This window comes from Vulpes vulpes, chromosome 10 (assembly GCF_048418805.1).
Source record: "Vulpes vulpes isolate BD-2025 chromosome 10, VulVul3, whole genome shotgun sequence".
In the NCBI taxonomy this organism is placed as follows: domain Eukaryota; kingdom Metazoa; phylum Chordata; class Mammalia; order Carnivora; family Canidae; genus Vulpes; species Vulpes vulpes.
The window spans coordinates 89017406-89033327 of NC_132789.1; the positions used below are offsets into that span (position 1 = coordinate 89017406).

At 39.8% G+C, this 15922-nt stretch overlaps 1 protein-coding gene across 6 annotated transcripts in view; it reads right to left on the reverse strand.

Annotated features, from left to right (window-relative positions):
- RNF175 (ring finger protein 175) overlaps positions 1-15922 on the reverse strand; it is a 59251-nt gene that overhangs the window by 25371 nt on the left and 17958 nt on the right. For all 6 annotated transcript variants that reach the window (XR_011994986.1, XR_011994987.1, XM_072724888.1 and 3 more), the window contains exon 3: positions 15252-15393. Coding sequence is in view for 4 of the 6 variants with exons in the window: in XM_072724888.1 (XP_072580989.1) it covers positions 15252-15393 (142 nt within the window). In the remaining 2 variants the exon portion in view is untranslated. The remainder of the gene's footprint in view (positions 1-15251; positions 15394-15922) is intronic.

Below are 15922 nucleotides of genomic sequence, written 5' to 3' on the forward strand. Positions count from 1 at the left end.
TGCCTGTCCTGCTTGCTGGTACTGACAGGTGGGGAGTGCTCTGGAAACAGTACTGTAATACGTGGAGCCAGGGGGCTGTTGTTTCCATCATGTGCACATGTACGGATGCAGGGATGGCAAAGAAGGAATGGAGTCCCAGTATCTTCTGGGACCTCTTTTGCCTGCTGCCTCAGTGCAACCTGCAGGGTTCAGTACAGAGGCCCAAGGGTGAGGCCCCCTCACCCCTGACTAGTGGATATGCAGCCCACCTTTATGCTTCTTGTCTTCCCTTTTTTAAAAAATAGATTTTATTTATTCATGAGAGACAGAGAGAGAGAGAGGCAGAGACACGGGCAGAGGGAGAAGCAGGCTCCCAGTGGGGAGCCCGATGTGGGACTTGATCCCAGGACTCCGGGATCACGCTCTGAACCGAAGGCAGACGTTCAACCACTAAGCCACTCAGGCGCCCCTCTTGTCTTTCCTTTTTAGTTACTGGTGCCTTTTCCAGGCAGGCCAAGATGCAGATCAAACTCCTGCTCACCTGTGTGTAACTCTTCTGTGACCTGTGCCATTGACCTGAGTGCCAGTGGCCTGCAGAGGGTTCTTTAAGTTGGCTGGCCCCAATCCCATGTAGCAGAAACAGGATGGATCGAGCTGCAGGGTTGTCGGTCAACAACCTGATTATGGTGACCACAGTGTCACTCTTGTTCTTGAAATCAGGCCAAACACTAGCTATGACCTCTCTTGTGAAAAGAAGACAGGTTTGAATAATAGCCAGAACCTCTGATCGTTTGTGTTTTATCACATGCAGACTAACCACCTATTATTTGCCCAGCACCAATGGAAGAGGGGGATGGCAAAGGGGTTTTGTCTCAGGTGTGGACCTTAAGTAGTGGCACCTGGCAATGCTCTGTTGAGGAGGATGCTGAGGCTGGGTCTTGGTGTAGAGTATCGTGATGGGTTAATTATGCCTGCCAGTAATGCAGAAGCAGTGGTTGGAGCATGCATTTTATATATTTGTCATCTGAGTATAACAACTGCTGATGTCATTTGTTTGTTTGTTTGTTTTATTTTATTTATTTATTTTTTACTTTCTTCATGTTGGTCATAAAAGGAGGCAGCTTGGAAAAAAAGTTTATGGATATGTTTTTGGATCCTTTAATATTTTTTCTTTCCTGTTTTTTTTTTTTTTTTTAAGATTTTATTTATTTATTCATGAGAGACACACACAGAGAGAGAGGCAGAGACACAGGCAGAAGGAGAAACAGGCTCCATGCAGGGAGACTGATGTGGGACTCGATCCTGGGTCTCCAGGATCAGGCCCTGGGCTGAAGGTGGGGCTAAACCGCTGAGCCACCCAGGCTGCCCATGGGTCCTTTAATAAGGTCTCAGTTGTAATAGCCTTAAGGTCAAGAGCCAAAATTATCTGATAAGACTTTCAAATGTCCATGAAAAAGGCAAGGCCACAGCCATTCCTCTTTCCACACCAAATAAGAAGACATTTCCGAGGCTTTTCATTTATTTATTGCTTCATTCCCATAAACAACGTGATCTAAAGTCTTCTGAGAGTTGCTCTAAATCTTTGAGAGAACACTAGGGTTGTTGTTATTGAACATGTGCACTTCACCAAAAATACACATGGAGCCAATCTGAAGTAACTATCTGGAGAGTTTTGGGGAAAAATATCCTTATAACCTCCTTTTTTTTTTTTTTTTTTTTTCAAATTCCAGGCAGTACTTTAAGGGAAGGGTATTCTTTACTCTGGCCTGAATTAGTCAGATACAGACCTGCCTCATTTTATTGAGCTTTGAAGATACTGCATTTTTACAAAGTAAAGGTTTGTGGCAATCTTATGTCCAGAGCATCTATTGGCGCCTCGTTTCCAGCAGCATTTACTCACTTTGTGTCTCTGTGTCACATTTTGATACTCTGGCTATTGCCAAGAAGTGTGCCAAGTATGTCAAGTTTTTCATGATGGTATTTGTTACGGTCAACTGTGATCAGTGATTACAACTCCCTGAAAGCTCAGGTGATGGTTAGAATTGTTTTAGCAATATTTTCTAATTAAGGTCCATACAATTTTTTTTTAGACGTAAGGCTATTATTACACACTTAATAGACTACTGGATAGTGTGAACATAGCTAAGATATGCATTGGAAAACCCAAAAATTCATTGGACTCGCTTTCTTGGGATACTTGCTTTATTGTGGTGGTCTGGAACCAAACCCGCAGTGTCTCCAAGGTATGCATGTAATTGCTTTAAAATTTTTTTTAAAGGTTTTATATTTATTTTTTCATGAGAGACAGAGGAAGAGAGGGGGGAGGCAGAGGGAGAAGCAGGCCCCTGTGGGGAGCCTGATATGGGACTCAATCCCAGACCTCGGAATCACGACCTGAGCCAAAGGCAGACGCTCAACCACTGAGCGACCCAGGCGTCCCTGTAATTGCTTTATTTTTTATTTTTATTTTTTTTCCTGTAATTACTTTAATTTTCCATCCTAACTCATGAGTGTGGTTAGAGTAAATACATGAGTTAGCACCTTTACTTACAAAGTCAAGATGACTATAATATCTAAACAGGACAAACAGGCTTTACTTACGGAAGTAGAATGTGGATCCTGAGAGCCAGAAACCATGTACTAGGTAAGACACAACGGAGGCCTACTTTGGCACTAGCAACTGTCACCCTCTGCTGTTGAAAGTAAAAACGGGAAACCCCAGTATTTTGGTCATTTATTTCTTGTAGCTGATTTTGGAGATAGTTACCTATGATAAATGATAGGTCTTCTGGCTTTTTTAGTTCATGACTTCTGATATTAAAAAGGAAATGGACATGAACTCCATTTTTCAAAACCTGATCATCGATCTTTTGCATTTTTTATCTTTCTGTCTTAACAGTTTGATTCATCTTGAGCTCTGGAGGTTGTATGTAAGTGATGAACTACTGAATTCTACTCCTGAGACCAACATTGCACTGCATGTTAACTAACTGAGTGTAAATAAAAATTTGAAAAAAAAAAAAAACACAACAATTTGATTCCTCTTTACATTTCTCCCATAAAAATGGTGAATTTTTAAAAAATAAGTTAACAGTTCATTTTAATTTAGCAAAACTACCATGCCTGTATACTTTTATACTTTAGGTCATAAGCCAAAATAGACAAGACTAATCCATTTCTTCAAATCCATGGAGTTATTATAATCTATAATATTTTGAAGCAATGATTGGATTACATTTTTATAATACTAGTTCTCCTTGTGAATCTATAAGTGCCACCCATTTCTAGAAGATCCCAAATTTCTCTTTTTTGATACCTGGGTTTAATTGAATAACAATGTTCAAATGTATAGACACACTACTTTGTAAAAATAGGCCTTAGAGATCAGAAATAAAAGAAAAGCAAAAAAATCATTATATCAGGAATGCAAATATTTAATTTCTTAACTATCTTTAAAGTGTATAGCCAGTGCCGTATTTTCTCATCATATAAGGGGAAAGGTCAGAAATTTACATTATGAATTCAGTAACTGTAGAGGTCATTTTGAAATGAAGGCCACATTTTGTATCAATTTAAAAGATTCTTTATCAATATCCAGAGCAGTTAAAACTTCTCATTTTTAATAGCAACTGCCACATATGAAATGTAGGAATTTGGTGCCTCATAAATAAATGCACGATATATGTGAAATCGAGGTGCATGCATGCAAAGAAGGCGGCCTGGCAGCTGGGATGCATTAATAATGCCAGAGGGGTCACCATCTGGGCATGTGCATATAAAACACAGCTGCATTACTGGCGGAGGGCGCCCGGTGCATCTGGATCACATCACCCAATGTTCTCCCCACCCACACATTGTGGCAGAAGGAATTTCCTGACGAATCAGATGCTGCCCAAAGGTACCACGTTTTTTTTTTTTTTCTTGTAGCTATGCCCATAATGAGTCTGAAAAGAATAGCAAATCAAGTCAAAACAAAGATATCTTTTTATTTGCCTAATTATACAGAATGATGAATGGACCACACAACGAGAGAGAGAGAGAGAGAGAAGGAGAGGGAGTGGGGGGGCGGAGAGAAGGAGAAGGAGAGAAAGAAAGAAAGAAAGAAAGAGAGAGAGAAAGAGAGAGAGAAGGAGGCAGGGAGGGTGGGAAGAAGTTGTGTGATGCTCATTTCCTTTTCACGGCAAATCCCAGAATATTTGCAGCCGTTTGTACATGTGTCTGTGTGTATTTGTGTAGGTGGAGGTGGAGCAAGAGCAAGGGGATGCCAGAGGTAAGCAGAAAATTATCATATAAATAAATGACTCCAGGCAATGCTGCTGCTATTATTAGTACAAAGCCAACGAAGGAGGACAGAAATCAGACAAGTAAAAGTACGGAATCTTGGCATATGTAGGGCTCTTTGAAATTCCCTTGGTCCTTACTTCTATCTTCAAATCAATTCACACTGCTAATTTTGTTCTTTAAATTCTTAAAGGAGATCCTGCGATGCTATGTTTGTGTGTATGTATTTGTGTATTGCCTCATTTTAAAAAGATTCAAGCAGGCACAAGGCTTCATTGGTACAGTAATATGTTCTAGTGTTTCACAGCTATTAACGGGCAGGAAGTTGATTTAAATAGAGCAATGTTTCAATCTGTGGCAAATTATTTGCCCGTGTGCTGAGGCAAGTTAACAGTGTGTCCCAAGCCCAAATTCTGTGCATGGAGTCATCAGGCCTTCTATTGATTTGAAGGGAAGTAGAAGGATTCTTTTTTGGCACCTTCCCCCCTATTTCCTGCAGATATGAAAAGCAGGATATATAAAAGAAGGTGGAGAGGGTGGTGTTGAATGAAATTTCATTTTTAATTAAATGCCGTTTAAAAAACGCTGTTAAAAGCATTTGGAAATGATTTAACTTTGAAGCTTTGCCACATCTACACCGTATCAACACCATCAGCTCGAGAGAGAAAAATTCAAATTCCCAGATGCTCTGCCTATATGGTACTAAAAATGTGGCTATTTGGAAACATCCAGGTATCTATTTATTTATTTTAAAGATTTAATTTATTTATTTGAAAGAGGGAGTGAGAGAATGAACAGTGGGGAGGGGCAGAAGGAGAGAGAGAGAGAGAGAAGCAGACTCCCTGCCGAGCAGAGAGCCCCATGCAGAGCTCGATCTCAGGAGCTGGAGATTGTAACCGGAGCTGAAGGCGGCCACTTAACTGACTGAGCCACCCAGGTGCCCCAGAAACAGCCAGGTATTTAGTAGAATTCCAAACAAAATAAGAATTTTCCACTTCCTATCTACTTCCACTTTTTGACATCCCCTAGGAGCAATTAATGTTCTATTTTTTACACTTTGTTTTCTAAATAACACGTGTCCTTTGCTTTAGGTATTTATAATAAGCTGATGGGACATATACCGCTCCTACAGACCACAGAACAGAATTTTTTTTTTCTTTATTATAGAACAGAACCTAAGACAAACGGTGACTTCAGAAGACAGACATACTTCTTACCAGCTGCAATCTGAAAAAGTTTTGAGTGTTTTGGATTATTATTCATGAAATAATGTGAAAATAATAGTATTTTATATATGGCAAAGAATACCCTCAAGGTGTAAATAAATAGGTAACCTGGTTCCCACCATCTGTCATCTATTTGCTTGATTGTTCCACTCCACTATCTATAGAGAGCAGTTCTATCAGCTAGGTACAGAGCGCATGTGCAAGTCCTATCGCCTCAATCTTACAGACTCCTCTGATTTCCAAGGTACTTAGAGCAGCACCTTTCTCCCAATTCCCTTCAGTGAAGTTGTTTCATAGATTTGTAATGCGGTTAGATTCTCTTGTCACCATCTGCCTTTCGTGGGGATTCTTCAGTCTCCTAAATGAATTTTTAAAAATTTGCATGCCTTGACCTCTACTCTGTGTGCTATGCTGTTCAGTGGGATTTGATAAATGCATACAAGCTTGTATCCACAACTACAGCATCATATGGGCCAATTTTACGGCCCCAGCATCCCCATTTCACTTGTTTGTCCTTCCCTTTTTTCCTCCTTGAACCACTGGTAGCCACTGATCATATTACTGTCTCTATGACTTTGTATTTTTCAGAATGTTATATAATTGGAATCGCACAGCATGCAGCCTTTTCATATTAGCTTGTTTAATCAAGTTTCTTTCATGCCTTTTCATGGCTTGATAGCTTATATCCTTTCACTGCAGACTAATATTCCATTGTATGGATATATCACCATTTGCTTATTTATTCCTTTTTTTTTTTTAAAGATTTATTTATTTATTTATTTATTTATTTATTTATTTATTTATGATAGACATAGAGAGAGAGAGAGAGGCAGAGACACAGGAGGAGGGAGAAGCAGGCTCCATGCCAGGACCCGGACGTGGGACTCGATCCCAGGACTCCAGGATCGCGCCCTGGGCCAAAGGCAGGCACCAAACCGCTGAGCCACCCAGGGATCCCCTATTTATTCCTATTTTAAAGGAGATCTTGGTTGTTTCCGGTTCAGGGTAATTATGGATAAAGGTGCTATAAATATTTGCATACAGGTTTTTGTGTGAATGTAGATTTTCAGTTCAACTGGGTAAATACCTAGTAGATTTATTGCTGGATTATATAGGCAGACTATGCTTAGCTTTGTGGGAAACTGCCAGACTGACTTCCAAAGTGGCTTTACCATTTTGCATTCCCACCAAGATTCCCTGCTCTCCGCATCTTCATCAGTGGTTAGCATTATCAGTTTGTTCAGATTCTAGTCATTCTAATAGATATGTATTAGTATCTTATTGTTTTAATTTACAATTCCCTAATAACATATGATGATGAACAGCTTTTCATCTGTAAGCACTTGCCATCTGTATATCCTCCTTGTTGAGTTCTCTTTTCAGACCTTTTGCCATTTAGCTTATTTTCTTATAATTGAATTTTTTAGGGTTTTATCTATTTGACAGAGAGAGAGGAGGGAGAGAGAGAGAGAGAGAGAGAGAGAGAGAGAGTGCATAAGCAAGGGGAGCAGGAGAGGGAGAAGCAGGTTCTTTCCTGAGCAGGGAGCCCAATGTGGGGCTCAATCTCAGGTCCCTGGGATCGTGACCTGAGCCAAAGGCAGAGCCACCCAGGTGCCCCTTATGATTGAATTTTAAGTATATTTTAAGTATAACTGTCCTAAAATGGATATTTGTTTTACAGTTATTTTCCCCCCAGTAGGTGGCTTGTCTTTTTCTTTCATAGTATCTCTCGTAGACCAATTTTTAATTGCAATAAAATCCAACTTATCAATATTTTCTTTCATGGACCATGTTTTTGGTGTTGTATCTAAAAATTCATCACCAAACCCAAGTTCGCCTCTATGTTATCTTCTAGAGGTTTATAGTTTTGCATTTTACATTTAGATCCATGATCTATTTTGAATTAACTTTGAGTGAAATACATGTTCTAGATTTTTTTTTTTGCATATGGGTGTCCAGTTGTTCCAGTGTGGGACCCAGGAAATCTAACAAAAATCCCCTACCCCTGGACAAGCAGAGCAGGACTAACTCCATTTTGTGCTACACCCACCATCTCATGTAAACCCCGCCCCCCCACGACCTGCCTTTTGTTTAAGGCACTGCCTCACCCTAGTTTAGCTAGTAAGCACACCCTTATCAGAAATTAACACACATAGGAATGCGGGATCTCTGACCTTTAACCAGCCAAGGAATGAAAACCCCTCTTTTTCCCACCAAACCTGCGCGCCAATTCTAACTAGAATAATAGGCTAGTTCAAATGGTCACTATAGGGTGAATCATAATTCAATTAGCCACCTGCGTGTGGACTGACATGACTGTGCAACTTTCTACGTATGTTACAATCTCATTGGCCACGACCCCTATAACACTACTATGCTTCTTAGTCTCGGGGTCCAAGCCCTTGCTCTGCTGTATGGAGTATACTTGGACCCAAGCTCAAGCTCGTAAATAAACCCTCATGTACTTGCATCGGTGTCGGCTCCTTGGTGGTTTCTCGGATTTGCAATCTTGGGCACAACACCAGCACCATTTGTTGGAAAGATGATCCTTTCTCTATTGATTTATCTTTGCTCCTTTGTCATGGACCAGTTGACTTTATTTGTGTGGGTCTATTTCTGGGCTCTCTATTCTATTCCATTGACCTATATGTCTCTTCTTTCACCAATATCACACTGTATTGATTACTATGGCTTTATAGGAAGTCTTGACGTTGGGTAGTTCAGTCCTCCAACATTGTTTTTCTTCAGTAGTGTATTGTCTATTCTGGATCTTTTACCTCTTCGTAAAAGATCCAGATTTAGTTTGTTGATAGTCACAAAATAGCCTGCTATGATTTTGATTGGGATTGTACTGAATTTATAGCTCAAACTGGGAAGACCTGACATCTTAGCAATATTGAATCTTCCAACCCATGAATATGGATTATCTTTCCATTTATTTTAAGTCTTCTCCGTTTTTGCATATACATCTTATACATAATTTGTCAGATTCATGCCTAATTATTCCCTTTTTAAGTGCTATTGTAAACGGTATTGTGTTTTAATTTCAAATTCCAGTTGTTCATTGCTAGTATATAAGAAAACAATTGACTTTTGTATATTGACCTCGTATACTCTGTTACTCTGTTATAATTAGTTATTGGTTCCAGGGTTATTTTTTTGTTGTTGATTCTTTGCAGTTTTCTATACAGTCATGTCATCTGCAAACAAAGATGCTTTTATTTTTCCTTCCTAATCTGTATACCTTTTATCTGCTCCCCTTTTTCTGTCCTATTGCAGTAGCTAAAACTTACAGTACAATTTAAATAGGAGTGGTGAGAGAGGACTTTCTTTTAGTCTTCTTTATCTTAAGGTGAAAACATCCAGTTTCTCACCACTAAGTATAATGTTAGCTGTAGGTTTTTTATAGATATTTTTAATCAATTTGAAGGAGTTCTTCTCTATTTCTAGTTTGTTGATAGTTTTTATATGAAAGGCTGTTGGACCTTGTCAAATGCTTTTTTCTACATCTATTAATATGATCATATGATTTTTCTTCTTTAGCTTCTTAATGTGATCGATTATATAAATTGATTTTTAATTGTTGAACCAACCTTACATATCTGGAATAAATCTCACTTGGTCATAGTGTGTAATTCTTTTTACACATTGTTTAATTTGATTTGCTAATATTTTGTAGAGATTTTTACATTTATGTTCATGTTAGATATTGGTATAATTTCTCCTTCTTGCAATGTCTTCATCAGGTTTTGGTATTAGGGTAATGCTGGCCTCCAAGAATGAGTTCTGATGTGTTCCCTCTGCTTCTAGTTTCTGAAAGATTGTAAAGAATTGGTATCAAAAAAAAAAAAAAAAAAAAAAAAAGAATTGGTATCAATTCTTCCTTAAATGAGTGGTGGAATTCACCGCTGAAAGTATCTGGAGTGGTGCTTTCTTTTTTAGAAAGTTGCTGATTATTGACTCAATTTTCTTTCTTTCTTTCTTTCTTTCTTTCTTTCTTTCTTTCTTTCTTTCTTTTCTTTTTTTCTTTCTCTTTCTTTCTTTCTTTTTTTTTAAAGAGAGAAAGTGTGAGCAGGGTTTGGTAGGGGAGAGGAACAGAGAGAGAGAATCTTAAGCAGGCTCCATGCCCAGTGCACAGCCCATATGTTATTGGTAAGACTCCTGGTCAACAGTAGGCAATTAGTAGTTAAATTCTTGGGATATCAAAAGTTATATGCAGATTTTTTTTTAATGCAGATTTTCAACTCTGTCAGCACCCTAATCCTCCTGTTGTTCAAGGGTCAACTGTACATTGTTACTATTTCTACTTTGAACAAATAGCTATCTATTTGGTTAATTAATAATAATAAATAAAAGATTTTATTTTATCTACATTTATTCCTTCTCTGACACTCTTCCTCTCTTTATGTAGACTTGGGTTTCTGACCTATATAATTTTACTTTTTTCTGAAGCACTTCTTTTAACATTTCTTAATGTTAGTAAGAACATTAAGTAAGATGTTAAGTAATGTTAAGTAAGAACATTAAGAACTTGAACAGTAGGTCAAGTCTACTGGTGATGAATTCCCTCATTATTTTTTTGTTTATCTGAGAGAGAAGATACTTTTCACTTTCACTTTCACTTTGAAGGTTAATTTCTCTGGATATAGAATTCTAGGTTGGTGGATTTTTTCTTTCAATACTTTAAATATTTCACTCTATTCTCTTCTTGCATATATGGTTTGTGAAGAAAAGTCTGATGTAATTCTTATCCTGTTCCTCCATAGGTAGGTGTTTTTCCCCTCTGGTTGTTTTAAAATTTTCTCTTTGTCTTTCTGCAGTTATAAATTGGATATGTCCAGGTATAGATTTATTTTTTAAAAATATTTTTTCTTATAATTTTCTCTTATGGATTTTCATTTTTCTTTTTAAAGTTTATTTATTTATGAGAGACACAGAGAGAGAGAGAGGCAGAGATACAGGCAGACAGAGGAGAAGCAGGCTCCATGCAGGGAGCCTGATGTGGGACTTGATCCCGGGTCTCCAGGATCATGCCCTGGGCCAAAGGCAGATGCTCAACTGCTGAGCCACCCAGGTGTCCCCAGGTATAGCTTTCTTGATATTTGTTCTGCTTCTTCTTGGAGTTTCTTAGGTCTTTGGTTTGGTGTCTGTCATTAATTAAACAAAAATCGTTGGCTATTATTACTTCAATTTTTTTTTTTTTACTTCAAATATTTTTTTAGCTCCATATTTCTTTCTTTTCCTTTTGGTATTCCAAATGTGTATATTATTTTTTTGGAATTGTTTCACAGTTCTTTAATATTCTGGGTTTTTTAAATTATTTTTTTCCTTTTTGTATATTATTAGTCTGGGGGAGATTCTGCTAATATTATCTTCAAGCTCCTTGATTCTTTCATCAACCATGTCTACCTTATTGATAAGCATACTGAAGGCATTCTTCATTTCTATTACAGTTTTCTTTTTTAATTTTAACATTTCTTTAATTTTTTTTCATAGAGTTTCCACCTCTTTGCTTACATCACACATCTATTCTTACATGTTGTCTACTTTTTTCCATTAGAGTTCTTATCATATTAACTATAATTATTTTACATTCCTAGTGTGATGATTCCCAAGTCTGCAGTATCTGGGCCTGGTTCTGATGCTTGCTTTGGTCTCTTCTGATTGTGTTTTAGTCTTTCTTTAGTATGACTTTTCAATTTTGGTTGAAAGGTATACATAATGTATGGGGTAATAAGAACTGAGATAAATAGATCTTTTGTGTTAATTTGGCTAGGGGTTGGGCTATGATCAATGTTTGCTGTAGGTATCAGAGGCTTCAATTTGCACTAGTATACTTGTTTGTGTCTCCATCTTTGTCTTTGGGTTTCCATAAAAACTCCTTGTATAGCATCTGAGTCTTGCAGCTCTCTCAGCTATAATCCACTGTTATATTGGACACCTGTTGATGTGGTGGTAAGGCATGGGGACAGTTCAAGTATTCTATCATTCTGTGATTAAGTCTTCGTGTCTTTGTGAGCCTCTGTCTCTGTGGCATGACTTTCACAAGTGTTTTTAAACTTTTGTTTTCCCTTTAAGTGAGGCAGGAAGTCTCTCGGAGGTTGGGGTGGGTAATTTTTCTTCCCCCACATTGGAGAAGGGTCTGCTTTCCATTGCTGTATAGGTCTTTGTTATGGGGAACACTCTGCATCTAGAGTGATTACTTTCTCCCTCCCCCAGTCAGAAACACAAGGATTTTTTTGTTGGCCTTATATCATGGGAATCTACTAGGGTTCCTACAGCTAAAACCTAAAAAAATATGGAAAAGCCCCTAAGACTGTGGCCCCCAAGAGTTTACACTCTTACACTAGTCTAAACTCTACTTCCAGGAATTCTTCAAAGTTATCCCCTAAGTGTTTCTACCATTGTGTGGCTCTTACAGCTTCTGCTCCCAGTCAGCAGATTTTGGTTGTGATTCCCTGCATTCTCCTGTGTTTCTCGATTTGAGGTGGTGCTTTTCTCACTAACCTCAGTTCTCAGATAGATCCAAGAAAGCTTCTTGACATGCAGTTTGTCTAGTTTTTTCTCATTGTAAGATGGAGTGATGACTTTCAAGCTTTTTACATGTCAGAGTTATGACCAAAAGTCCTTCCCATTTAAAAAAATTCCATCATTTGAAAGAGCAGGAAACTGAGGCTCACTGTGGTTATTAAACGAGTGGCTAAAGTCTTCTAACTCCTAAGCTGGTGCTCTTCCCTTCACCATCTTGCCTCTGGTTGCTATTAATACCTCTCACAAAATCAGCATGGAGAACCCTCTGCAGGTAAAGCATATGGTAGAGCAGAGGGTATGGCAAGGCGGGAGAAAAAGGTGTACTGCTTTGAAAAAAATAATACATTGAAATCTCCTAAAAGAGAGTGCACACTAATAACTGAGTGTTCACTTCAGCTTTACAAAAGTGTTCGGAAAATTATTCTTTTATTACTAAACTGGTTTTATAGTGTATGTTTAAATTTGTAAAACTGTTACATACATCAATCTCTCTCTCTCTTTTAAAGATTCCATTCATTCACTCTTGAGAGACACAGAGACACAGGCAGAGGGAGAAGCAGGCTCCATGCAGGGAGCCCAATGCAGGACTCCATCCCAGAACCTGGGATCATGCCCCAAGCCAAAGGCAGACGCTTAATCACTGAGCCACCCAGGTGCCCCTACATCAATATCTCTTGAATGCAACTATTAGTTGACTGGCTCTCACCTTGAGCCAAAGATTGTCAACAGAGACATGCAGGGGAGAGGGGCTACTCCACCCATTCCTTTGGGACATGTGAAAATAAATATAGATGGGCAGCCTGGGTGGCTCAGCGGTTTAGTGCCACCTTCAGCCCAGGATGTGGTCCTGGAGACTTGGGATTGAGTCCCACGTCGGGTTCCTTGCATGGAGCCTGCTTCTCCTTCTGCCTGTGTCTCTGCCTCTCTCTCTTTTTCTCTGTGTCTCTCATGAATAAATAAAATATTTAAAATTTTTAATAAATATAGATGTACTGATGGGCAAAGAAGTAGAAAATAGTCTAAAGGCCAACCATGTCTAAGAGCTAATCTAACAGAGTCCCAACAGGGCCACCATGAGACCCAAATCTGTCCTTGACCACTGTGGAGTAACTTCATCTAGGCTCCTGGCTTTGTTAAACTGCCGGGTAGGATCACTCTAAGAAAAGCCACTATCACAGGCATCTGGCCACCTCCAAGGGGATCCTTAGGACCACAGAGTCCCTCTCAGTAGCCATAAAATAGAGGAGCTGTGTGACAGAACACAGAAACAGCAACCTTGGGGAGCTGAAGTGCGGTGACTAAGGGAGACCAGTTGTACGTGAGGTATAGGGTGCAAGCAAAAGTAACAAGCCCACAGAGTTTTTTCAGGCAGCACAGCTTGTGCAGTGAGCAACAGGAAACAATTTGAGAAGATCACTCCAGCTAATCAAGAGTTGTTAAGCTCAGGGACATCTATCTACCTGGTTCCAATGTCGTCTGAGTTGTCAAGGGTTAGAACCTCCAAAGGCAACAAGTCCTTCAAGTGGCTTTGGACTTATGAGCAGGTCTATGAGGCAGGTAGAGCCAGGGTGTTAGCTCCATATCGAGTTGGTACAGTGATATACATCTTCACAGGGTTGACAAAGGGGCAATTTCTTCAAACACAAGACAAGGACAGATTCTTTTTGGCATAAGCCACCCCCCAAATCATCAAATACATCAAATACAAATGGCAGAGGAGTTGTGAGACACAGTGTAGGTCAGTTGGTGCACAAGGCATTTCCTTGCAAGGGCAGGGGGCTTTCTATGCAAAATCTACCCCTGCGTTGCCATGGAAACTGAACAATGTTTTTAAAATATCTAAACCAGAGATTATTATCAGTTAGGGTTAGGGATGATGGAACAGGGATATGAATGGTTTCCTTAGGAAGCCAGTGTTCTTCCTACTTAAGGATTCCAGAAATTCTGTATATTAGGTCATTTCCGTTTTGCAGATAAGAAAACCATGATTAAGATATATTTAAGGAGATTTTTTTGATATTAGTGAATAACTAATGCAGTTTTACTCTAGTCAAAACAATTTGTTCAAGAGCAATATAGAAGGTGTTTAGTTTAATTGGCAAGACATTGGAGGCAAGGCAGCAAAAGAATGTGTTTGCTTAAAAAAGCAAAGAGACAAGATTTCCCTTTCTAAAGAAAACACTCCAATTGTCTACTTAAACATTATACAGAATTCAAAAGAATTCCTTTAGATCCTGTGCTAGACAGGGAATAATTTCTATGATGGGTAAAAAATAAAATACAGTAAAATACTGGTCTAAGCCAGCACTTCCTACGTCTGTGACATTATTTATACAATGACCAGTCCAAGACCCAGAGCCCTGTGGAGTGTTAATTGAAGACGTTCTTTCTTTGCAACATACTCAAGTCTAAATGATTCGTTCTCCAATGTGGTCTCAGATTGGGCGCACCTGCACCACCTGGGAACTTGTTAGCCATGCAAATTCTTGGGCCCGTATTGAATCAGAGACTTTGGGGGTGGGACCTGGGAATCTGATTAACAATCTGATTCACCTCTCCAGGTGATTCTGATGCACCTTAAGAATTGAGAACCACTGCTCCAAACATGGCAATGGCAAGGTCTCATCCAAGATGGCCTTGGCTGTGATCTCAGGATCAGGCCCTGAGGTGGCAAAGTTCCAGTGGACATGCTCAGGTGGGATTGATCTGTGCAAATGGGATCACGCTCTGTGTTGCTGAGGTGAGCACAACGTTTGCACTAACACATTTCCATAGATATGCAAACTATGATGCCAAGAGAGTTTCTTGCTAACAAAAAGGAAGTTAGCCTCAATCTTTTGTTGCTGCTGTTCCAAATCCTCCTTCTCCTAGGCCATTGGCTGAAGTTGTTCAGGCTAAAGGAAAACTGATTTACTTAAACCACGGTCTCTTAGTCTTGTCACTATTGATATTTTATCGTGAGGAGCTGTCCCGGGCATGTTTAGTGGCATCTGTGGCCTCTACCCACTCGATGCCAGAAGCAATTCCCATCCTCTTCCCCCCGCTCCCACTAAGGCATGACAATCAAAAATGCTTCCAGATGTTGCCAAGTATCTCCTGCGGGTGAAACTGCACCCTGTCGAGAACCACTGACTGAAACCAAAGCATTTCCTTCAAAGTGGTGAGAAGGGAGGGATGTGGCAGGAGGAGGAGCAGGCTCCCAGAGGCCCCGGGGGGGGGGGGGGGGCAACTCACGTTGTAGGACTGGCCGTGCCTCTGTCTCCACTGTACCAGCACTATCTGGGCGATGACCAGGGTGCAGAGGAAGATTAAGATCATCTCCACGTGCATGGACTCATGGCCGCGGTGCATCCTGTACATCTTCTCCTGCTGCAGGCTGCAACCAGCAAATGAGGTCATCTGAAAAAGCCTTCAACCCTTGCACAGCACATTTAGGGGGAAAAGAAATGTCTGGGCTCGTAGAAAGCCATCGGAGATTTCAAACTTAGGGGGTTTTAAGCTTTGATTATGGTTTTCCTAAGTTTTTCTTGGTTTTTCCTTTACACCCAGGCTTGAGGAGGGGGAGGCAGAGGGGAGGAGCCTGAGTGCAGCAGGGGAACCAGTTCCTCTCAGCCTTAGCTAGCCTGTGTGGTTTTGGTCTCAGCCTTGTCCTTTCACGTTAAGTGATGGGTAAAAAAAAAAAAAAAAAAAGGCAGGGATGGGCTCTGGAAAGACTGGGGGATACCAGTCCCTGATCTGCTATGTCATTGCCACACAGACCCGTGGAAGTCACTCATCCTCTCGGCACCTCAGTATCCTCCTTTGCAAACTTAAAATATGATCCCTCTGTATTTCATGAGATTGTTCGAGAACTGCAACATCCATGTTATTTTATTTGTTCTTAAACAAAGAAGCATAATAATTAC